The sequence below is a fragment of the Hypomesus transpacificus genome, chromosome 22 (assembly GCF_021917145.1).
Source record: "Hypomesus transpacificus isolate Combined female chromosome 22, fHypTra1, whole genome shotgun sequence".
Classification (NCBI taxonomy): domain Eukaryota; kingdom Metazoa; phylum Chordata; class Actinopteri; order Osmeriformes; family Osmeridae; genus Hypomesus; species Hypomesus transpacificus.
The window spans coordinates 3,791,501-3,815,188 of NC_061081.1; the positions used below are offsets into that span (position 1 = coordinate 3,791,501).

At 41.4% G+C, this 23,688-nt stretch overlaps 5 protein-coding genes and 5 non-coding genes across 13 annotated transcripts; 8 read left to right on the forward strand and 2 right to left on the reverse strand.

Moving 5' to 3' along the window:
* The first annotated feature begins 16 nt into the window (after nt 1–16).
* On the forward strand, nt 17–4,188 carry c22h9orf78 (chromosome 22 C9orf78 homolog). Its single transcript, XM_047045683.1, has 9 exons — nt 17–306; nt 491–550; nt 992–1,043; nt 1,162–1,232; nt 2,458–2,535; nt 2,671–2,868; nt 3,124–3,260; nt 3,482–3,586; nt 3,911–4,188. The coding sequence occupies exons 1-9, from the start codon at nt 227–229 to the stop codon at nt 4,006–4,008; spliced, it is 879 nt and encodes a 292-aa protein (XP_046901639.1). The 5' UTR covers nt 17–226; the 3' UTR covers nt 4,009–4,188.
* A 611-nt stretch (nt 4,189–4,799) lies between these two features.
* On the reverse strand, nt 4,800–8,183 carry med22 (mediator complex subunit 22). 3 transcript variants are annotated; one of them, XM_047045686.1, is made up of 5 exons: nt 8,080–8,183; nt 7,746–7,895; nt 7,482–7,562; nt 7,100–7,308; nt 4,800–5,646 (listed from the first exon to the last, which is right to left on the reverse strand). In XM_047045686.1, exons 2-5 carry the CDS (start codon nt 7,866–7,868, stop codon nt 5,451–5,453), a joined length of 609 nt encoding a protein of 202 aa, XP_046901642.1. In that variant the 5' UTR covers nt 7,869–7,895; nt 8,080–8,183; the 3' UTR covers nt 4,800–5,450. The 3 variants fall into 3 exon arrangements, with proteins under 3 accessions (XP_046901642.1, XP_046901641.1, XP_046901644.1); XM_047045685.1 differs by having other exon boundaries at nt 4,801–5,652; XM_047045688.1 differs by lacking the exon at nt 4,800–5,646 and having other exon boundaries at nt 6,074–7,308.
* Nucleotides 8,184–8,277: 94 nt separating this feature from the next.
* Nucleotides 8,278–11,891, forward strand: rpl7a (ribosomal protein L7a). The gene is made up of 8 exons (XM_047045684.1): nt 8,278–8,375; nt 9,114–9,234; nt 9,947–10,096; nt 10,410–10,550; nt 10,758–10,837; nt 11,035–11,165; nt 11,417–11,486; nt 11,715–11,891. The coding sequence occupies exons 1-8, from the start codon at nt 8,373–8,375 to the stop codon at nt 11,817–11,819; spliced, it is 801 nt and encodes a 266-aa protein (XP_046901640.1). The 5' UTR covers nt 8,278–8,372; the 3' UTR covers nt 11,820–11,891.
* LOC124484859 lies at nt 9,784–9,855 on the forward strand. Its single transcript, XR_006958021.1, has one exon. It is a non-coding gene; the product is annotated as a small nucleolar RNA SNORD24 (small nucleolar RNA).
* On the forward strand, nt 10,229–10,297 carry LOC124484860. The gene has a single exon (XR_006958022.1). It is a non-coding gene; the product is annotated as a small nucleolar RNA SNORD24 (small nucleolar RNA).
* LOC124484857 lies at nt 10,615–10,688 on the forward strand. Its single transcript, XR_006958019.1, has one exon. It is a non-coding gene; the product is annotated as a small nucleolar RNA SNORD36 (small nucleolar RNA).
* On the forward strand, nt 10,882–10,956 carry LOC124484847. The gene has a single exon (XR_006958009.1). It is a non-coding gene; the product is annotated as a small nucleolar RNA SNORD36 (small nucleolar RNA).
* On the forward strand, nt 11,275–11,345 carry LOC124484858. The gene has a single exon (XR_006958020.1). It is a non-coding gene; the product is annotated as a small nucleolar RNA SNORD36 (small nucleolar RNA).
* A 97-nt stretch (nt 11,892–11,988) lies between the features above and the next one.
* LOC124484663 (surfeit locus protein 1) lies at nt 11,989–14,661 on the reverse strand. 2 transcript variants are annotated; one of them, XM_047045682.1, is made up of 9 exons: nt 14,517–14,661; nt 14,308–14,368; nt 13,965–14,092; nt 13,786–13,868; nt 13,505–13,696; nt 13,065–13,137; nt 12,694–12,856; nt 12,435–12,516; nt 11,989–12,252 (listed from the first exon to the last, which is right to left on the reverse strand). In XM_047045682.1, exons 1-9 carry the CDS (start codon nt 14,574–14,576, stop codon nt 12,186–12,188), a joined length of 909 nt encoding a protein of 302 aa, XP_046901638.1. In that variant the 5' UTR covers nt 14,577–14,661; the 3' UTR covers nt 11,989–12,185. The 2 variants fall into 2 exon arrangements, with proteins under 2 accessions (XP_046901638.1, XP_046901637.1); XM_047045681.1 differs by lacking the exons at nt 14,308–14,368; nt 14,517–14,661 and having other exon boundaries at nt 13,965–14,273.
* A 30-nt stretch (nt 14,662–14,691) lies between these two features.
* Nucleotides 14,692–16,736, forward strand: surf6 (surfeit 6). The gene is made up of 5 exons (XM_047045680.1): nt 14,692–15,080; nt 15,199–15,435; nt 15,532–15,614; nt 15,727–15,948; nt 16,095–16,736. Exons 1-5 carry the CDS (start codon nt 14,987–14,989, stop codon nt 16,569–16,571), a joined length of 1,113 nt encoding a protein of 370 aa, XP_046901636.1. The 5' UTR covers nt 14,692–14,986; the 3' UTR covers nt 16,572–16,736.
* The last annotated feature ends 6,952 nt before the right edge of the window (nt 16,737–23,688 follow it).

Consider the following 23,688-nt stretch of genomic DNA (forward strand, 5'->3'; position numbering starts at 1 on the left):
TACCATGGGGCACTCCGGAGACATTCATCGAGTTTACTTCAACCATAGACTTCAACAATCAAACTGGTCCGTCGTTAAATGATTTCCCCACTAGTCTCACCCTCCATCCTACCATTTTAGATGTTCCGATAACATTGTTGGCTTTAGGAATTACTAGCGCTACTAGTAGTACTAGCTTAGTAGACTTGCACATACAAGTAAACTATCTCGCTAGCAAACTACAAGAATGCAGTCGGGTAAGAATTTCAGGAGGAGAAGAGAAAGTTCTTCAGAAGAGGAGGAAGACGAGATAACTGCTGAAGTTAGGTAGGCAACTACTTCATTGTTAACTAGGCCACAATAACACACTTGCGTTGTTGGTCTTGCTTGCTAGCTAGCTAACTGGCTTTGTTATTTAGCATTAGGCTAGCTAGCTAGTCTAGCTAGCTTAAGTTAAAGTTGGCCATGTTCGTCAAATGATCAATAGGCCTAATGCATTTTCCGTACTCAGATCTAAATTGGACGAAGCCAAAGAGCTACAAAGTTTACGGAAAAGACAGACCGGAGTCAGGTAATCTACAGTTCTGTCAATCTTTTTGGCTCCACGGGTCGCACAACAGCTAGCAGGATGCGCAGTTATCATTAGAACACGTACATCACAGTTTTTACTGCGATGTGAATAACTAGTTATTTAGGGTTCCCCCGTGAGGAGGGAACCTATTGTCTTTGATGATTTTATTAATTCTCCTTCTCAGCTTCTCTGCATTTAGTCTTACTTAAGTTGGCACAGTGATACCACATACCACTCACACCACAAATTCGACCGTAGGTGGCGCTACAGTTCACAGCCAGATATAAAATAAATAAATTATGGCATTTCTACCCCATTTGTCAAAACATTCGGAAACTTTGTGACATTGTCCATGTCAATTGTTGCACAGTTCAATGTTTCAGAAGAACCCGCTTCGCTGCTTGAAGCCATATTCATATCTTTTTTTGTTGTGTTGTCTAGCGTGGCCGCTTTGTTGGTGGGAGAGAAGCTACCACTGGAAGCTGCGATTGACGTAACATATCTATTTACTTTCCACCTATTCCCCTTTTTGTAATTAGCACAGTTCGTAGTTCAGTTATTAATAGAACCTGTTAAAGCGATTCAACAATGAACTGTAAGTCTTCTGACAGGATGACCCTTTCAAACTGAAGACGGGAGGTGTTGTTGACATGAAGAAAGTCAAAGACAGGAACAGAGACATGTGAGCATACCATTCCATGGCTTCAGTTTTCTCGTTTTAGCCTAAAATAAGATTACACACCAGAGCCCGTCTACGGAGAGCCTGTTCACTCCCTATTAAACCCCATTGTACCGAATTTGGTTGCAGTTCCACTGGGGGTGATCGCGGGCGAGTGCAAAATGAAGGGGAGTCTATGGAGCTAGACGGCTAAATTGGTCTCTATCGCCTGATTGCAAGTTCAACATGGATTATAGGTCGAAAGTTGAATGAACGAGTACTTAAGTCCTTTCGATTTCTTATAGGGTGAGTCGTTGTTGCCCATAACACGCTAGCATTCTGCTAATGCTGATTGTATGACGTTATTTACATTTTAAAAGGCCTTTTAGAGGGGAAAAAAGCGAAATCTTACACCCAGCAGTGTGTATTTTCTTTGCGTCCCCTTTCGCATGCAACATTCAAATTACAAGACAAAAAAATTATATCCTGAGAAAAGTGGATTTTGAGGGGTATAGTTCCATAGGTCTAGCTTGGGCCTAACCAGACCCTCGTACATTTCATTTGTACAGAGGGTCTGGGATCGCTCGGATCCATTGACAAACGTTAACTTCCTTGAAGGCTGGTCCTCTGTTGAAGTTTATAAGTATTGGATCTGCCCAGAGCCACTCTGATTTGCCATAACCAAACGCAAGCGTTAGCCAACTCCTTCACTACTCTAACGGATATGGAGATAGCTGCCGTAGCTGGAAATTCAAACTTTTCCCGAAACCCGTGGGAAGGAGGGCCACAACAGCATGGCCACCAACAAGCAGCGTTGCCACAACCGCAGAATAGCTTCGCTCGCATTTTTCTCCGCCGCCATTACTGAACTACTCAAACTAGTGCATGACATTAACGTCATCGTTCTCAGCCACTCCCTCTGTTCGCTGATTGGACCTACAACAAAATTGTTTCTGAAAACCGACTTCAAAGTCAAACTACCAGACCTAGTAGGCCTACAGAAGCAAAATCCAAATTGATTGGAAGAACGTAGGAGGGCAGAGCCAGGCTACCATAGATCTCCATTCATTCTGCACTCGCCTGTGAGCGCCTTCATATGGAACCTCGTGGAAGAAGCCGGAAGTTTCCCGAGAGTGACAGTTCTCCCCTTATTAGACATTCTCTGCTAATACTATCATAGTTCTTGTTTGTAAATGTTTAGGCTTGTGTTTTGTCACGTTTAACATGCAAATACATTTCCTACTTTCAGGACAGAGGACGAGACCGACCTGAATTTGGGTACCTCTTTTTCTGCAGAAACGAACAGAAGAGATGAAGATGCGGACATGTAAGTGTTAACTTTTATTGCTACAACACCTTTTAAATGGTTTTAAACTGCAAACGTATTAAATCTCATTACTCTCCCTCCTGTCTTCCTCTTTCATTCTTCCTTTATTTCTGACAATGTAATTCTACTTCTAAGGATGAAATACATTGAGACAGAACTGAAGAAGAAGAAAGGACTGGTGGAGGCAGAGGAACAGAAGGTGAAGGTGAAAAACGCTGAAGACCTTTTGTATGAGCTGCCGGAGAACATCCGGGTCAACTCTGCCAAGAAGACAGAGGAGATGTTGTCCAATCAGATGCTTAGTGGAATTCCTGAGGTGGATCTGGGAATTGAGTAGGTAGCCTCAACTACTTATATATCAACAATATCCTATGAGATGACCTGCATTTCCAAGTTAGTGCAGCTGAATATCCAATAAAATGCCTGTATATCCAGGCTTTGCTACAGTAAAAATGTCCATTGCTTTAGAACAGGTTCTTTGTCAACACCTTTTCCTCTTTTTGCTGAAACTGAAGATTTTCCATTTTTAAAACGTATATTTTGCAGGCCTCATCCTTATACTGCACTGTTACTGTTATTCCCTTTCAGTGCAAAGATAAAGAACATCATTTACACAGAAGAAGCTAAGGCCAAACTACTGGCAGAACAGAGGAACAAGAAGAAGGACAATGGCACATCATTTGTACCGACCAACATCGCGGTCAACTACGTACAGCACAACCGCTGTGAGTTCTGTCTGTGTTCATCTGTCACACAATGTTTTTTACATGTTTGCAGACAGAATATGGACCTAAGTAACAGGACTTGTATTTATTTTATATTTGTATTCAGCTCAAAATATTTCACAAGGCTTGCTGAAAGCTGTCAGGGTTAGGATGTGGTCATGTGGATTTTCAAAGCCATGCAATACCACCTTAACTAACTGGTTGGAATATGTATTTTTCAGTCTACCATGAGGACGTGAATGCCCCCCAGAGACACCACAGACACAGAGAAGAGCCCAAAGCCAGGCCGTTGAGGGTAGGAGACACAGAGAAACCTGGTCCAGAAGGTAAGAGAAGACTGAATTTCCCAAAAGAAAATTCCAGTGTTCAGGTAACTCTCTGCAGTTACTGAATAAACACAAAAGAAGTAATCCATTGAATATGCACAAGTAGTAAATAAATATCAGAATAAAGTCATTTGAATAAGACTTATTATATCTGAGGATGTAAACATGCACATCGTGCATACTATAGGAGTAACTGTGGTTCTGTACCTAGCTCCATTCTGTTATCCCGAAATGTATACAATTTTACTCCATTTGAATCCCATTATTTACTAATGCTGAACCAACAAGAGAATCGAAACTTAAACCATATCTACATTTTCACAGCTGCATCTCCGGTCAACTATCGCAAACGACCCAACAATGAGAAGGCCACTGATGACTACCATTATGAGAAGTTCAAGAAGATGAATCGTCGATACTGAGGACACATTTGAGCATCTTCTATAGTAACTTATTTTCCACCGTTTTCCAAAATGTTTTCTCCCAAAAGTTTTGCCTAAGATGTGATTATGTATATCAGTCTTCAATATTTAAAGATAGGGTATGATGTATCACATTTTATTCCTTAATGTCTACAATAAAAATCCCCAGGTTTGTTGTCATTCTGTGTCTGTGTGTGTGTGTGTGTGTGTGTGTGTGTGTATCAGGGATGGAAATTAGCACCCCCCACCAGCCAAACGCGGGTGATTTTGTGTTGTGGCGGGTAAACTCGTTTCACCTACCGGCCACCGTGGCGGGTCAATACAATTATTACACGGCTGTTCTTAATGCTTCCCAACGTTGACCGTTGCTATGTATTACTGACCGCTGTCAAGAGAAGTGGCCTTTCGCCTCGGATTCACGTCTTTCGAAACACTCCGCTAGTAGTCCGGTAACTTTTCAACCCCAGCGTTGCTTAGTGACGTCAGCTGATTTGAAGCCTAAAGAAGGTTCAATGTCTATGAAGTTCAACGTCTTTGTGAACTATTTCTCTGCTGATCAAAACTACGAATGGTAACATATAAATTGTTAAAGGACACTGTGTTCAATTTTTTGGCAAGTAGCCGTGTAATAAGCGGGATAATGTATATAACGCCGTTGTCATTATCGGGAAAATAAGCCCTTTCAGAGCGAAGCTACACCACTCTGCTTCGCGTCGGGGTGCTGTTATATATATATGTATATAACTTGTATGTTCAGTGTTACATTCTGTAATTGTGTCAGAAATGTATGGGAGATCAATTACAATTGTCTTGCATTGATGATTGTAATTTATTCAAAAATAAGAACGTACATATACAAAAAATTCACAAAATAAATCCAAGAACATGAACATAAAATGCAGTCCAATACTCATCTTATTTTATTATACAAAAAGGAAATGTCTGGGAAGAAGCTGCTGCCATGGAAGAAATTCATGTATTCCAACATTTTTATATATTAAAAAAAATGTTTGTAGTGTGCTTGTACATTGAGAAGATGGCAAACAAAGTGTAGCTACAAGAACTTGAACAGCAGTAGCATGAATTTCCTGTTTTTTGTCTAAACGGTTAGCGTGATGCCTTGTGCTCATCTGAATGTTAGCTTATGCACTGATTTCAATTGGAGATATATGGTGGGTTCTCTCGTGTTGTATGCATCTGTGGCCATGTCTATAGGAAGACTGCACAGAGGAGATGCCCAGGGAGCAGTTGCAGGTCCTGTCCTGTTATATTTGGCCTCAGCTCCAGAGACAATGCTCAGTGCAAGGCTTACCTTGCCGAGCGGGACTACATTTCCACTACCCTACGTATTATGAGACTACATTATAGAGACTAGTTTTAAGCTGACATAACTCATCTTGTGATTCTCTGTGTTGCACAGTCTCTGTCTTAGCTTTATCTTATCAGGGTTTCTCGGTGGCAGCAGCGTTGCTGGTCCCATGCCCGTTCAGGTGGTGCTTAGGCGTGGCCTCCTGAGAGTCTGGTCCCTCGGCGTCCTCCGCAGCCCCCTGGGCAGAACCAGAGGCAATGCCTGGGGAGGCCCAACTGTCCCGGCGGTGGTAGGCCTCACACAGGGGCAGGTCGGTACTTTCCCACTGACTGTAACTTTCCAGAACACAAACCATAGGGGAGGCATAGAATCAGCACAGCAGAGAAGCAAGCAGGTAAGTACATCCAAACACACAAAGCTACCCTTGAATTACACAGGTACAGCTGCAAGAGTGACATGCAGGGTTAGGATTAGCAGTGAGAAAGGACAAGCATGTAGACTGTCAGAGATACTGCAGGGTTAACATGGCCAATATCAATTTATGCTGTAAATAGTACTGTAAAAAAGGAGGATATCAGGTAAAATGTATTGTAGTAAGGCATAATGACTTGCATTTTGAGGGCCTGATACAGGAGAAAGAACAAGGAGCTAAATCAGGTTCTGTAAAAAAAGAGTCCATACCTAGTGTGGCCAAGAAGCATTCAAAAACTTATTTCAGGTATCTCGACAATAAAACAAATTAGACAAACTACTTCATTATTTTGTCTCTATTTTATTTTTGACTAAATAGAGCATAAGCCTATGAAAATAGCTGACAGACGGGATACATATGGCCATATATGGTAAATAAGTGTGCAACTGTGCATGCTTGCTTGACATGGTTTGCAGTTACGAATAGTGTCACTTTGTGGGATAAAGACATGTAAAAAAAATACAACATGCTAGATTCTGTTTACAAAAGGAAAGGTCTAGGAAACTTTCTTCCTTTGTTTGATAGTCATACATCTTTCTATAGAAAATAAATAACACAAATTTAAAATATCAGGAAGCCTATGAATACACAGCTGATAATAATAAACATACATATCAACAATAATGGTCCTAGATATGTTTGATTATATTATTTGAATATTGTTTTTGGTTCTTTATAAATGTGTCTTATCTTTACAAATGTTGGTACTTCATGGGGAGGTACTGTAGAATATGATACCTTCCCCTTATGCTTGAAGTTTCACAGATCCGTACAGTTTAGATCTTAACATCCATGAGTCCGGCATAAAAGTATTAATAGCACAATAACTAAGTCCTTAAAATGAACACAATACCTTTTTGTAAAGTGCTTTGATAATACAGTTCTTTCATTGTTACCACATATTTGAGAAACTCCTTATAACCACATAGGGACTTCCTGCCTTCCAAATAGACTGAAATAACACCCATGATAACTCCCTGGGTCATATATTACAAGGCACTTAATTCACACATAAGTAGGGCCATAGATAATACTGACCAAGTGACATCATGACCTGAACCACTGATGCTATTGCACTTCCGCCACTTTATATGCTCATCTGCAACATTGTATTTAATGTTCAATAAGATGTTTAGCATGTGTAAGTGCAGCCATCTAACCAAAGATGAAAACAGTATGAGATGGTGGGAAACAACTAATAAGGCACAGTGGTGTGATGAGTGGTGATAAGGGAGAATGGGTGGGGTGGGGCAATTGGTAGGCACGGGGTGGGGGCTAACTAAGTGGCGGTGTGTGCCTTCTACTTGTACCTGGAGGAGTAATATTCTTCCTCTAGCTCGTACAGGTCGATAGCGATCTCGTCGCGGAGGGAAGTGAGCTTCTTATCGCACTCTTCCTGCAGTGACCGCAGTTGCTGGTTCTGCAGGCTGATGGCCTCGTTCACGGATGGGAAGTCATTCAGAATCAGGAACTGCTTCAGGTCGGACACCAGCTTCATCAGCGACTCACCCGCACGCACCTGTTACCACAACAGTGGCGAAGGAATACACACAATCACTTCGGAGGGATAACCATGTGGAAGATTATGCCATTTTAGGGTTTACACCACTCTGCACAGACTATACTACAAAAGCAATTCACTCCTAAAGATAGATGTGTGAGGGTGCAAAAAAGTGTCTGACGTGGACTTACAATGTTGGCTGCCCTGACATGCATCTCATAGTGGTCTTGCTCCCCCTGGGTAGCTCGAGAGACCTGGGTCTCATCCTCCACCTGTAAAACAAAATCACTTAAAAGTTCATTTGAATATCTCTATCCATGTCATATATGGAGGGATTTTGTATTTTCGTGCATTGCATGAAATGAAGGTGTGTCCTTGAAATTGGTCCAGGAGAAAAACTGCTGACTCAAAATCAGTCTTCAGATACTGTAGTACTCAGAAACTACCAAACACACCTTTGCAGTTTTAATGATTTCTGTAAAGTTGTCTAGAATGGACCGGATATCATCCTTGAGTCTTTTGTTGTAGTTCTGAAGAAGCGTTTCTTTACTTTGAGGGAGCACTCTCTGAGCGGCCATGTTGATGGAGAGAAGAAAGCAGAAAACCTAGCCACAAACACATCAAATGCACTCGATGAGTATATCACACTCGGGCTAAATACAAGCTGGATTTTGTTCATCAAACACGGGCCTATTGAAAAAAAAGGTATTACAACAACCCATAACGGTCAATCAACGGTCATCTACTGCCTGTGCACCAATAAATCAGCGATCAAATCTCCTCACTTACCAGTTATTGCATATTTTTTGAAGCACGTTGACAGATCCTCCTTTCTGTGCGAAAAACGGAACAAAAATGTTGTCGACTGATGATGACGTATAATAAAATGCAAGGTTCCGAGTACCATCTGAATACCGACTCTGAGTCAGTTATGTGTGCTCTATTTGAGCAATTTCAAGTGCACTTGTAACTGCGTGAGCGGATCCCAGATCCGTGCTCCTGAGCAAAATTAAAAGGAACTAAAATCTCGCGGTACTTAAATTACCCACAATCCATTGGCCTTCCTTTCTGTCTGATCCAACATGGTGAGTGTGCAGACTTTTCATCTGGGAAGAAAACTGTAAGGTTTTCATCTTAAAACATCTCGTTGTAACGACATTGAATCACGACATGTGCCATTTATGACAATTATACATAATCTAAATACCGACGTCGTGTTATTATGGTATTATATGATGCATTGATTGATATGAAATCTTGTTTGAAAATTGCCGTAGTGCTGTCGGTTAAACGACACACGATAGTTAACGTTACAACGTGTTACGGGACAGATTTCCACCTACTCTGCGGTGTTTTGAAGCGTTTATTTAGTAGCTGATAGTAGATCTTACTTACAATCTACAACTGAAAAGGGGTTTTGATATAATTTGACTACGGTGTATGTAAGTGTTAAAGGAAGCTGACTAACCGATTTGCTAATTGGTGTAGCGACGTAGGCCCGTTTTATACCAGCATTTGATGTGGAATGAATTAGGTGAAAATTGGCAAGGGGTGAGGGGTAGTTTTCGTTATAAAGTGTGATTAAATGGAAAATTAAATAAAACGATTAAATAGTAATCAAGTGATGGACCTTGAATTGAAATGTAGCCTAGTAGTTTGATCGGCTGGCTATTGGCGTTAAGCAAGCAAATGTGAGGCTACCTTATCAGAATCGGTTCTTGGTAACATGCGGCTTCACTTTTGATCTTGTGGTAAATCTTCAATCCTGTTATATTTTAAATAAGTTGTCGTAGTTTGAAACAGTAATTTCTTTCTTTTAAAAGCCTAAGGGAAAGAAGGCTAAGGGGAAGAAGGTGGCACCTGCCCCTTCAGTGGCCAAGAAGCATGAAGCTAAGAAGGTAGTCAACCCCCTCTTTGAGAAGAGGCCCAAGAACTATGGCATTGGTGAGTAATCTTAAATGTGTCGGTCAATACTTGGAGACGCTTTTCTACTATACCGGCTAGACTCAACTCACTTTTGTTAACGGTTACTTTGTTTTCCACACCAGATTAGATTGTGTCAATGTAGTTGGTTGTCATGTTGATACCACATGACACTGCCATGTAATTTTAAAAAGGACAAACACTCCCCTGCATCCATTTGATGGCAACCAAACTGAAGAATGTCTGCACCGCCAATTCACTATGGTGTGGTTCTGCGGGTTGCCTTTTAACCGAGTAGTCCAGGGATTAAATTGTGGCAGCTGTAGTAACCTGCATGTTTAAATGATGGTGGGTTTGTGCAAAATTCCCCATGTTGCAGGTTTCTGGCTAATCAGTAGAATAGCGTTTGTCACCTTTTGATAATGCCTAAGCTTGCTTGGAACAAGGATGGAGGTGATGGAAAAAATGCCAGGTTTGCTCAATTGAAAAGCAAATCATGTAGGGTCTGGTCAAGCCGGTAATAGGGAGTGGAAAAGTGCTAGACTTGTATTGGTACTTAAAATATTACTGTGCAGATGATGTAAACTAATATTTGCTATCTTAATAATCATGCAGACAGCTCCCACCAAGATCGCTGATGCACATAAACACAGTTGTTTCCATCCTATATTGATGATGGATTTTAAACTCCCCTGCCTGCTCGTTCTCCTTTCCCTGATGTTGTGTGGTTCAGGTCAGGACGTCCAGCCGAAACGGGATCTGACCCGCTTTGTGAAATGGCCCCGCTACATCCGCCTGCAGAGGCAGCGTTCCATTCTGTACAAGCGCCTGAAGGTTCCCCCTGCAATCAACCAGTTCACGCAGGCTTTGGACCGTCAGACAGGTAAGACGTTGAACCATGGGTGCTGTTTTTCACACTAGTACTGGGGAAGTGGTATAAGACAAGCGGGGGGGGGGGGTGGAATTGACCTACCCCCTGAGGTAGTAGTTTACACAGCCTCAAATTTCAGGTGTCTGCAGATGATGTGAAGAATATTTGCTATCTTAAAGCAATGATGACATTTCCACCAAGATCACTGATGCATCCAATTTAACACCCTGACTTAATCTGAATATTCCTGTAGCTGTTCACACGGTTGCTACTGCCATCAGTTCTTAAATTATTGTAATTTATCAACCATGCCCTCCCCTCCCAGCCACACAGCTTTTCAAGCTGGCTCACAAGTATAGGCCGGAGACCAAGCAGGAGAAGAAGCAGAGGCTGCTGGCTCGTGCCGAGCAGAAAGCTGCCGGCAAAGGAGACACCCCAACCAAGAGGCCTCCTGTACTCCGCGCAGGTACGCTACATGCTGATCGACTGGAGGACTGGTTTTAAAACTAATTCAGTAAAACATAGTTTTGATGCAATGATGTCTTGAATTTCTTCACCTGAAACCAAGCATGTAGTTTTATAGAGCTTTTTAACCCTGAGCATCAACCAGCATAGAACAGTGTTATCAAAATACATAGAGCAGTTGTAATTGGGCTTGTGTTTTGTCCCAAAGGTGTGAACACAGTTACAACTCTGGTGGAGAACAAGAAGGCTCAGCTGGTCGTCATCGCTCACGATGTGGACCCTATCGAGGTAGTGCACTGAACCTAATTTAGTTTCTTGTAAAATATGGCCATTTGCAATGATGTCTGAATTTCTTCACCTGAATTCTCTATGTGGATTAAAACACGAGCTTTTTAACCCTGAGCAAAAATCATGCGAATTAAGTATTAATTTGTCCCTGGATGGACAGATTTGATATTTGATGCAATTTTTGCCCTTCTCTGTAGCTGGTGGTGTTCCTGCCAGCCCTGTGCCGCAAGATGGGTGTTCCATACTGCATTGTGAAGGGCAAGGCCAGGCTGGGAAGACTGGTGCACAGAAAAACCTGCACTTCAGTCGCCTTTACACAGACAAATCCGTAAGTGAAAAATGACATTACAAATTTTGTATGCTGAAAATCTGAGCTGTTATCGGGGTAATGTCGATTCTTGGTTGCTGATGTATTTGGGAATGTATTGTCAACACTTTGGCTATGATGTTTGAATTTCTTCAACTGAACAAACCATGTGGTTCCATGAGCTTTTTAACCCTGAGCCAAAGATGTAAATACTTCCCTTCTGTCATGGTTGTGTCAGTAGGGATCATAAACTGAACATTTTTCTATTTTAGTGAGGACAAAGGTGCACTTGCCAAGCTTGTTGAAGCCATTAAGACCAACTACAATGACAGATATGAGGAGGTGAGTGTTAAGATCTTGCGACTAGGCCTTCATGAAACTAGGTAGATTGAGAACCAGAACTAGCAGCGATGGGGAAAATGGGCACAATTGAATTGAAGTTTAAATTCTCTAACATTCCACTGTCATTGACAGTGCAGAGTTAGAGATGACTACATTGGTTAACCTTCTTTATATAATGTAAAATGTACAGTTTGCATTGATATGCAACTAACTGTCTGTCTCCTCCAGATCCGTCGTCACTGGGGAGGTGGCATCATGGGCCCCAAGTCCACTGCTCGCATCACAAAGCTGGAGAAGGCCAAGGCCAAGGAGCTGGCCACCAAGCTCGGATAAACTGTTTATTAAAATAAATGTCCCCCAAGAAAAACTTTGCCGTCTTTTATTAAAGGTTAACGTTTCAAGGTTGAATGAATTACACGTGTTTTTATTTTTCAATGGAATCAAATCTAGTCCTGACAATTAAGTTAGCTATAGGTTCTTTTTCTGTGGAGGCATTAAAATGTGATTTAATAATGTATCTCTATGGTAAGAGCCTGAGAAATGTGCCCAGTCAAGCTAAACAATGAGTTTGTGGTTCACAATACATTTATTAACAGTATATTTCACAACTTCTCACATAAAACCAACTGCTTGAGGTGTAGAGCATCACAATTGATCGATGGAGTCTTGAAGTTAACTAACATGGGCCAGATTGGGTGTTTATAGCTTAATCTTTTTGATGAACTTTAAGTACCACATGTAAGAGGTAGCTGTACATAAGCCATACCTGGAAAGGGGAAAAGGCAACCATTACAAAAGGACTTGATTATTGTCAGACTTTCGGTACATGTCAAACCAAACTTAAATTACAAAATTAAAGTCCTGTAGACCAGACTTGCATTCAATTTGCTTCTAGCTGAAGGAAAAGCGGTTCATTATCAACTATGCAGATTGATGAGTTTCCTGTACCATGTCATGATGTACTGCATGTGTTCGTTCCTCAGTGTGACTCTTGTCTGTCCTCCAATTGGGCCCCCAGGAATAGTACTGGCTGAAAGAGTACACATGGCACAGATAGATCACCTTTTAAGTTCAGAAAAGATTTATATATCTCGTTTCTGATATAACATGCCCAGTTCCTCATCGGTTATGTAACTAATATATTATGTTACAATCAAATATCAAAATTATGACATCAATGACTGGTTGGTAACAAAGCCAGACCTACCCAGGTCGGAATCAATGAAGATGGGTTCTGCACCCGTGACTGAAGACATGGCTTCCAGGTCCCGGTAGTGCCAGCTGTTCCGCTCCACATTATTTTGAGGCACAAAGGGCTTACGGGGTTCTGTCAACCTCACCACCCCCACCACCTCCACCTCATCATTCACCTGGAGAGTTAAGAGAAAGTCCATACAAGTCAGGCATTAACATGCAGGGGCGGACTGACCATTGGGGATACCGGCGAAATCCCCGGTGGGCTGACGGGGTTGGGATGGTCCAAAATACCATCCCACAACATGGGATGCAACATAATAGATCTGGCAGAGATACAGGAATAGTTGAATTGAAGGGGCGAGAATACAATATATTTTGTACCTGCCCCTTTGTCCTGGTCTCAGGTCTGATCTTTTTCCTTGGTACATATCCTCTGTTGACAAGGATTGTGATCCTGTTGGATTGAATAATGTAGAAAATGAATCCACTCATACAATGGACAGGGGTGCCGTATAGGGGGGAGAAGTTAGGACCATTCCAAGGGCTCCTGACTGATGGGCCCCAAAACATTGAAAAACTGATATAAATGGAAAAAAAGTTAAAATAATAATGGGGCCCAAACTTCCTGCCGGTGACCCTGACAATGGACATAAACAGCAATACAAAACTTTTTTATTAATGATGTTAGGGTAAGATAGGAGTGAAGATGGCCCTAATCGTAAGTGTCAACTAGTAACAATCAAGTAACTAAGTAATGAGTCATGAGAAAATCAAACAAATAATGAATGTACATATGTGTGGTTATAACTATTAATTCCTACCCTAGGTCAGTGCAGTAGAATGGGGTAATGACATTGGCTCCAGTCTCCCCACTGGATGACAGGGTGCCCGCTTCCCTGGCCTCTTTCTCTGGGTCGACAGGAGAGCGTGGTAGAATATACATCTCCTGGGAATGGTTGTAGCGACCTCTCACTTTTACCCTGCGGTACTCCAAGTCATTCAGCTCCAGGGGACTGGTGGCAGACACAGTGAGGGATAAACAACAGATGGTCAGGCATAATCAAGAGCAAGTATAATGTGAGTGTTGTAGGCTGAGACTTACTCGATGGGAAGTGGGATGGGCTCAGCTGAGGTAAGGCTTTTCAGATCTGCTATCATCTGCAATTTCCACTGTCGCCGTCTAACCTAGATGATTTTTGAAATTGCATCATCGATCTTTGAACATCTGTGAGGAGTACTCTTATGTTGACTGAAGTTACTTCAAAAGGTAAGGGATCAGACCTGCCACGTCCCCAGCCCAAACGTGGTTGCAGGGATGAGAAGCAAGAACCATTTGAAGAAGAAGTCCTCTCCTTTCTCTGCACTTGCAGCTGTAGAGCGTGACTGTCGCCCTACATGGATCAGTTGTCCTAAATATTGAGACCGGAAAAGTGACAAAGCAACGGATTTATGCAACATGGTAACATGTACATAGCACAGGGCTCTCAAATAATTGCATAATTGTAATAAATTCAACCACATGCAAGACCTTCTCACGCTGAGAAATACAAGAGCGCCCTGCTGGAGCAGTTGTCTCATCAGCAACATTTTGGCAGCATGTTAAATTAACCATTGTCCACTTTACCTTCGGAACATTTGAGAGGCAGTCTACTCAGTATGAAAGTTCGTTTTAAGTTGATGCGTATCTGCAGAGAATAAAATATATACACATGAATAGGTATAGACTACATCTATTTTACCGGGTTAATTGTTCGTTTAGTGGAAAGAAACACTCATGTTAGCTAGTCTAATTTCTCTGAAAGTGAAATAATTTGATTAACAGTGGTAACTCACCATAGTGTTTCTGATTATCCTCTTCGTAGAACATGCAAAGATAAATTGCAGACCGTTCATTTTTACCAAATTGAACAGGGTAATCGGCAAAGGCACCGACTACATAACTGACATCTTCATTGCGCAGGGGGAACGTTTAAAATGTAACTACATCCTGTCAAACAAATGACGATCTGTAAGCCACGCCCCTATGATCCTACCCCCGTGTGCTTATTTCAACGAGGAACTTGTCACGCGTTCTGACTTATGTTTATCTTTTCTACAATTATGTTGCAGTCATAAATTCTGTATTTTACTATCACAGATTACTTGTTGGATTTACTCTGCTTTGAGAAAATTGTCAATTGTTCTTAGCTTTTAAGCTAGCATAGTAGTGCACACCGGGTGCATTAGTCAGCTAGATACATAGCTAACTAGCTACTGTGGTGTTGTCTGGAAAGTAGCTCAAGTCGTTTTTTTTCTTCTTCAAAATGGCAAGTCTTGCTTCCAAGGACTCCTATGTACAAATGTTAGCCAATAAAGTGTGTGCTCAACCAAGCAGAGAACCAAGGAATAGGCCATTTGGTAAGTGTTTACTGCCTTTGTTAGGTTGCAAACGGAAACTAGCTTAAGTAATGCTATGTTTATTTGGGGAGGTGTTCAAAGTACTCCTTTTACAAGGCTTTTTTTCTTTTCTTCATAGTACCTTTTCGAAGTGGGGGTGATGCTGGTCCTCCTAAGAAGAAGAACAGAGGCAAACAGAAAAACACTCAAGGAAACCACGTCAATGTGAACAAGACACAGCACCAGAAGCCACCACCGAATCCCTTTCAAAAGGCAAAAACCAGCGCAGTAAAGAATGGATTTGGGACTAAGGAACAGAATGTCCCTGAACCTAAAGTTCATAATAGTATGAACAGGACACAAAAGAAGCCTAAAGGTAAAGCTGTTGTTTGACAGTTTTCCATTTACTCTATTGACATTGTTTTCTGAGTCATAACTTTATCGCCTGAGTCATAACTTTATCGCCTTCTAGGTGGAACTACAGGGACAACATTCTCAACTGTAGATATTCTACGACAGAGGCTCCATGAGAAGATTGAGGAGTCAAGAGGCCAGGTATGTATCTCAATGGGGCTGTGGAGCACCTAGTAGATGGAGATGAGCTGTTTTTATTTAAAACCCACCATTCCGTAAATTGCAGTCCAAACTCAATTTCTTCAACCACTAGGGAGCAGCTAAAGATCCATCTTCAGAAGCCGTTCAGGCCAAGCGAGCCAAGCGGAAGTTGGAGAGAGAACGGAAGAAGAGGAAAAGGAAGGGGTTTCTGATGAAAAAGCTGGCAGAGAAAGCTGGGGAAGAACTTGCTCAGGAGATCAAACAGGAAGACACCCCTGTGGTCACTACTCCAGTAGCTGGCAAGAGGGACGAGACTGCCATCGTTTTTAACAAGGTTTGATTTATTGATATCTGTTGACAGATTTACTCAAACAAATATATCTCATTTTTGACCTGTACTAGAAGTTTCCCACGAAATGACTTCACTGCCTTCAAAATATGTTGATCATAAAAAAAAATCTCCATTGTGATCATCAATAGGTGGAAACGGTAGAGGAGGTCTTTGTGAGTAAGGAGCAGAAGAAGAAGGACAAGAAGAAAAGAGTGAAAGGCAACCTGACGCCTCTTACCGGGAAAAACTACAAGCAGCTTCTGGGCCGCGTGGAAGCACGCAAGGCCAAGTTGGAGCACCTAAGAGAGACAAACGAGAAGAAGGCCAAAGTGCTGGAGGAGAAGATGAAATGGACCAACGTTCTGTACAAGGCAGAGGGCCTCAAGATCAAAGATGACGAGAATCTCCTTAGGACCTCCCTGAAGAGGAAGGAGAAGATGCGCTCTCAGAGGAAGATCAAATGGACAGAGCGTAGTGAGACAGTTGTACAGAAGATGCAGTACAGGCAGGACAAGAGACGAAGGAACATTCTGAAGAGAAAGAAGGGTAACGTGGAGAAAAAGAAGGAGAGAGCGCGAAAGAAGGGCAGAGTGCTGCCACAGGATCTGAAGAAGGCTGCCTTGTAAAGAAAGGATGGGTATAGGGCAAGTTAGGGTTATGTAAAACAGACTGTAAATTATGGATATTATATTCTGTACTGCATAGTCTAACTGTGTCATTGACTCAATTGAGTGTAGGTGTCACTTCATGATGTCACTGTATTGAATTAAATGGGAGACTGAGTTCCCTTACATTTTCCACACATGCATACTGTAGGCCTACCCTTCATTTAGAAGGTTGGTTTTAAATGTCCATTGTCCTGGGGAGGTTCCCTATAGACCAATTATCACCCTATGTCACACAACTGTCAAGCAGGCTCAACTGCGCATGTGGGTTGCAAAAGACGAACTTCTCCCCGTACTATTACTCTTGGAGTGTCGTTCAGGTCATATATCTCTGGCCACCAAATACATTTACGTTCACTTGTCTATGCACAAAAGTCACTTGATCCCGATACCCTTAAATAGCTTGTCCAAGTGATCGGGCAAAACTAGCCTGGCTAACGGAGGTCGCTTTCTCAGGCAAATGACGAATGAAACAGACAGGTTAAGGAAATCCGATATTCTGGCTATCTCCACCAGACTCGTATCTACATTAGGCAGTCCTCCCTGACGTTTCTGGTGTAGAATGGAGTGAAATACAACATTGTGCACACTGCCAGTGAGCGAGTCTGACTGAGGCTAACGTCAAAACACTGTAACTGGGATGTAGTCTCACTCAGATTGCCAGTTTAAACAAATCAGAAAAATAACCGGACCAGCTGACTATAAAAGCAGAATTCCCATATCTCTTGAAAGCTGCCCTGCTCGAGCTTTTTAAATGTAGAATTGACTGTAAAAGTGTAAAATTATGAACTTTGTGACATGTGAAGACATGGTGACACGTGTGACACGTGAAGACATGGTTGCCGCTCGACTATGCGGTCTGTACCGGGCGACGTTCTCACTCAAATTTCAAGACTTTCGTGACCCAAATCAAAATTCTGATGCGACAGATCATTGGGTAATCGCTTTCTCTCCTGTAGGCATGTCCTCCTCGACGCTTTTGGTCTTTTTAAATCTAACTATTTGTATTATCCGTGTGGTCCTTATGCCATTTAAAATGCTATCCTTTCCCGGTTTTCTGCAGCCACAGTGCGCGCGCATCCCGATTGTTTACAAACAAATAATTGGTCTATAACACACTGTTCCCAGCATACATTGTTGGTGAGATGGGGCAGAATTCACACCAGGCTTGTATTTGCATTTTTAACATTCACCTGAATTCTCTCAATACCTATCCTACCATATGATTTAAAATGGTAGATACTATATGCATATAGTCATGGGTAAAATTATTTTGGCAGTGACAAATTATTTTGCTATGTTTGCTGGTTCAGTATTTGTATAAAAAAAGTTCGCAACCTTTGGTATATTGGAAAAAAACAATATGCATTTCATAAGGTAGTAGATAGTTAATTAGTTAAGTTAAAACAAAGAGTCCCCTCTTTTATATATATATTTTTAATATTTTGTGATTAAGTTGTTTTGGACAATGAGACCATCGGATCACTGCACAACAATCAATAAACCTTGTGAACACAACTGGGGGGTATTCGGGGGGTATAGCGGGTTCAACAAACTCTGAGATTAACCCTGAACTCTGAGTTGAGTTACTCTAACATGGGAAACTCCGAAAATTCGGTTCCAGAAAAGCTGATATGAATTTGTTAACTCAACTCGAGTAGGCCTACGGCAACTCTGAGTTTAACGCGTGCATGAACACTACGAAAAGCCAAAATCTATGGAGCTCCGATACTAGGATTCACCATGGCAACCGACGACAAAAAACGTTGTCATACTTCACCACACTTTAGATATAAGTTTTATTTCGTGTTCATGGTCAATTTGAGCACATATTCCGGAAAAAAGCAACACTGCTGTATAGCCTTTAGCTACAATTGGCGTGGGAGACAATTGCTGCCGAGTCAATGCATTTACTATTTGAGTGCAATAGCCACTCCGTACATTGAACATTTAACCCCACTGTCCGTTAATCTTACAGCAGAAAAAGTGGTGGACTTAATAAAATAGCATGTTCAATGTTATATTACATATAAAAACATACTACGAACAGGTAATGCATATTTTGCTTATAGGCTACTTACGCTTGTGATTGTAGCCTCGACGTCACCATGGTTTTAATCATATTCGACATGATACAAAGTTTAAATATCAGTTGGTGGCTATTTCAACTTGTAGTAGCAGTTTCCCTCAACAGAATGCTTTTTATCAAAGATGATGATTAAGATGACGAATTGACATTAATGACTGACTGCTGCCGCAGAAATGGATGCAGGGAATTACTATGTATGGTAGCTACTGGTAGTTCTCTCTCCATGTACTTTTATTTACAGGCTTTTTTTGTAATTGTCAGTTACACTGACATGAGAATATTGAATATAAAAACGATTTGCATATTCTGACAACAGGGCATGCTGTATACAGTGAGATGTTCATTTAATGGCAGGTGAATTTTGCAACAGTGAAATGTAATTTATGTAATCTCATGGTACAAGTAAATTAGTTGTACAAACTGCACCTCATGAAGAAAGTGCCAAAAACTGACCAAGAGATGGCGTAGGCCTACTTAGGGTAGAAGAATAAAGGCTAATCTCGAAAAAGATTTACTCATACACCAGGGGATGTTAATTGTAGGAACAATAACCTATATGAATATTAATAGTTGAATTTTCTGGATTTCTATTTTGACCAAGAGATGGTGTACTTAGGGCAGAAGAATAAAGGCTGATCTTGTAAGGCTAACCTGCCCCCACCTCTCATATGGTAAAATATGGAGTTACTGGATGGAGTCTCAACTTGATGGCTCACCTCTCTTTGTGTAACTTACTGTAGCATTGCCAGTCATGTTGATAAGTAAGGGTCAAGATTCTGGTGTGATTGTAGTTGTTCTAAAGGAATTGTGAAGCATTGTTCTGTGGATTTTTTGATCAAGACTCTTCCTCACTCTTGCTTTCTATCTCTGGTTTACAATAATCATGGTAAAGTAGGCATAAGAGTTAACCTTCATTGATATCATTCATTTGCAATATGATAACAATTATTTAACCTTAATTTAACCATTCTTGCTCTGATTTAACCCAAAAATCAAAATAGTCAAATAACTGTAATTCCATTGGTATTGGCATTATTTGGTTAATATTAATACACTGTCCAGTTTCCCATCTTCCTTCAAACCGGGGAAATTAGTTTAGGTTGTTTGGCCAATATTGACCCCCTACAATGTTGAAATAGATTTGCTGAAACACCAGTTTCAGGATGGTACATCATGTAAATTGTAGGAATCATATGAATCATGTAAATTGTAGGAACAATAGCCGATAGAAATAGGCTGGGCTACTCATTGTGATTTCTATTTGTAGGCAATGAAGAAGACCAAATACAATTTCAATTATTTGTATTTATTTCAGTGCCCAAAGCATTTGATCAATTCTGAGTGCATGTCCACGGCATGTAACACTAGCGACGAAGGCCCAAGGGCTGAGAATGTTGCTCAAATAAATTACAGATTGTGACGGGAAACGGTAACGTTAGGTATTCATCAGGGAATTAAAGCACATCAAATTGCAATCTTAAAATCGTTTCCCAGTGTATAACTAAGCTAATTAAACTTTGTTCGAGATCGCTCGGCTGAACCAGGAAATGATATGCCGTGTCTGCCAAAGCTATCGGGCTCATAAAGTGGGAGGGGATCGGTAGAAACGCAGAGTTTGGCATGGAAAACCTGCAAGCCAGCAGGTTAGTTTCACAGAGTAAGTTACCATGGAAACTTACCAAAAGGTTACGTTACCTCTCTTTCTGGAACGTGGAACTCGGAGTATGCCTCTTTTCGGAGTTAAACAACTCAACGTTTTCACTAAACCCGCTACCTGGAATACCCCCTGAAGCAAAGTTAGCAAACACAAAATGTATGTCACTGCCACGACTATATGCTCTAAAGAATGTCAGCAGATGTTTTGGGAGGCTGAATCCCAATAGACCAATTATTTTTTTGTAAACATTCGGGATGCGCGCGCAATGTGGTTGCAGAAAACCGGAAAAGGATAGCATTTAAAACGGCAAAAGGACCACACAGATCATACACATTTTTAGATTTAAAAAGGTAGAGGAGGACAGCCTTTTGGAGAGAAACGATTCCCCATTGATCTGTCACATCATAATTTTAATTTGGATCACGAAAGTCTTGAAATTTGAGTGAGAAGGTCATCCGGTAGATTGCATAGTCGAGAAGGGTCCAATTGCAGTGCTCCCTCCTCAGGCCCCTCTAAACCGGACCTTATTGGAGGTTTAAGGAGAGCCTGCCATAGAGTTAATATAACTAGAGTAAGCTTCTTTTGTCTTCCAAGATAGCATCCCCATTCATTTCTATGAAAAGTGCTCAGTGGCGCAGTGAGGCATGCGAGCGCGCGAGACCCCATCTTTCCACTTCCGTGTCTTCCGGTCTAGCTTTAAACAGTGGCTCTTTTTTCCCCTAGCTCCGAGACCTCGTGCACGCTTGCAACTAGCTGTACACGTCATACTTTGCGACAACCAGTCGCGAGCATAGATTTATATGGTTACGAGCGTGTGAGCTAAGGCATTGCAGTTGCAGAATCTATAGGCAGAATGGGGTACAAGTCCGATAAGAATCAGGGACATGATGCAAACTTTACGGAAATGTATTCTGTCACTGTATAGTATTCCTTTCACTTGTTTTTTAGAAGTAGGCTATAGGGCTAAATATAGGGCTATTCTAGATGGAACTCATCGCATATGTTGCTTTTTTTCTTTGTGATATGAGTATGATTTCCAACGCATTGTATCGGATGAAATAAACTGTTAACATGAACAGCTGCATCGTTGTTCTCGCCAGGCAAAGAAAGCTTAATAGTTATTTTGCTAACTGAAATCTTCCATAATGCAGACTTACTATGGTTTACTGTCAACTTTGTATTCAAACGAAATGCCATGAAATTCACACTGCCTTCAATTTCTCATCAGTGTAGAAATGTGGCCAGTGTTTTATATGTTCATCCTACAAAACCAAACGCCTATTAATGGATATAACGTGATCTAACAAGACTTTGTAATAATGTAATAAATAAAAGCTTGAGAACTATACTTTATTGAACATTTGCCTTTGTAAGGGGCTTATTCACAGAACCATATAGGCTACAAGACGTTTCCATCAGATGTAAGTGGGGGTGAAACATAGTCACTGAGGACCTTCATTGTCCCACAAAAGCAGTCTGGCTTGATGACACGATCAAACAAAGAATAATGGGTGTGTTTAACAAAAGCTTCTGAAGGCAAGACTAATATTATTTAAATATATATCATTTCCGATTGTGGTTAACAGTTTAAGTATTATCTTTGCTCCAGATAGACATGTCAACAATTATGCTCGCGCTTAACATAATATATTTGCCATCATGTCATGAACGTTTTTACGAAATATCAAATCTGTTTTTAAATAACGGGAATAAACTATATTAACAACATTTCATGTATGTGTGACAACCATTTGCTAAACTTGCAACAACAAGGCAGGCAACTCAAGCCATTTCTCCCTATACTCATTCAATATAAGTCTATGGCTCATTCAGCTCAATGTAAATCGGCTATAGGCCAATGTGAACTTTTGTGCTCGTGCCCTGTTAGTATCCGCGAGCACAATTGCAGGCAACTTTTATTGACGTAGGCAAATAAACGGGGTTCTAGTTTACCCATTTCGGATTGGTTTCAAACTTAGCAAAAATCAGGAAAAATTCTTCTATGAAAAAGCTAGTAGTATGAGCCAGGTTCGAGAATCAAACATTTTTTTGGGGGGGAGATAGTTTTGTAAATGTTGAATGGAGTTGATAGAATAAAAACGACGGGAAGAGTCGGAAACCTAACCGTACATGCAATACCACGTCCTACATCCACCGGGGCCGTTGCTTCAAGCCGAGGGGCGAGGGGTGGGGGCTTGGGCTAAACTAAGGGCTAGGGCTAGTAGTCAGATGGCTTAACGAAAATACCGATACCGACTGGACAAAAGCACCAAACTTTGCATGGGTCTTCCTTAGGGCTTAGTAGTCAAATTTAGCCTAGGAGCCACCCCTCCCCCCTCCCTATTTGATATTTAAGGGTATTTTTCAGAATTCGGGCCCATTTTTCAGAATTCGGCCCATTTCTGTCCACAGACAGGGTGTAATTATATTAAAAACGAATTACATCTAATACATTTTAGATCCATTATCCATCATTTTTAAAAGTTGCACATCTTGCTCGAACAAGGCATGCTCACCAAGTCACACTCCTGACCCTGCATAAACTCCAGCGGGAGGCATTCCTCCTGAGTGACGGCCCCAAAGATGAAGACTCTTTTAGGATTTGGACAAACTGTATGAAGGAGAAGAGTCCCACTTTCATGTATTGGTACTTGATCATGAGGTATGAAACCCTGATTCTCATCTTTGTCAGGGCTCACAGAGAGAAGAATTTCCCGTTGTATGTAAGAGTCTTGGAGGAACTCACACCACTGTTCTTTGCATTGGATCATGTGAACTACTCCAGATGGATGCCCGTTCATATCAGAGATATGAAGTCCCTGCCTACTGCAATCAAAGAGGAGTTCAAGGAGCGTTCTCACTGGGTGCTCTCCAAGACCACCAATACATTCTCTTCAATTCCTTTCGACCAAGCACATGAACAAGAAAACAAGATTGTCAAAGGTTCAGGTGGTGCTGTTGGGCTTACAGAGAATCCTGCTGCCTTCAGACGGTGGATGCTCTCTGGACCAGAATTAGCCAGACTAATGAAGCAGTTTGAAGGAGTATACCTCCCTGATGAGGAAACAGAGATCTCCACGAACTTCCAGCACCATGAGCAGGGTCTCTCGACACAAAAGACTTTCCAGAGACAAGTTTCCAGCCTTTCAGAAACCATCAAGCGAATGGGCAATCCCTTCTTGGATGACTTCCCTGATTTAGTAACTCTTGACAATCGCAACTGCACAGATGAATCAGTAATAGCCACAGTGCGCACTTTGGAGTCCACAGGCAAGGAAAAATACCAAGACTTTGTCAAGAAGGTGCTTGATGACCGCACCCACTCTATCCAT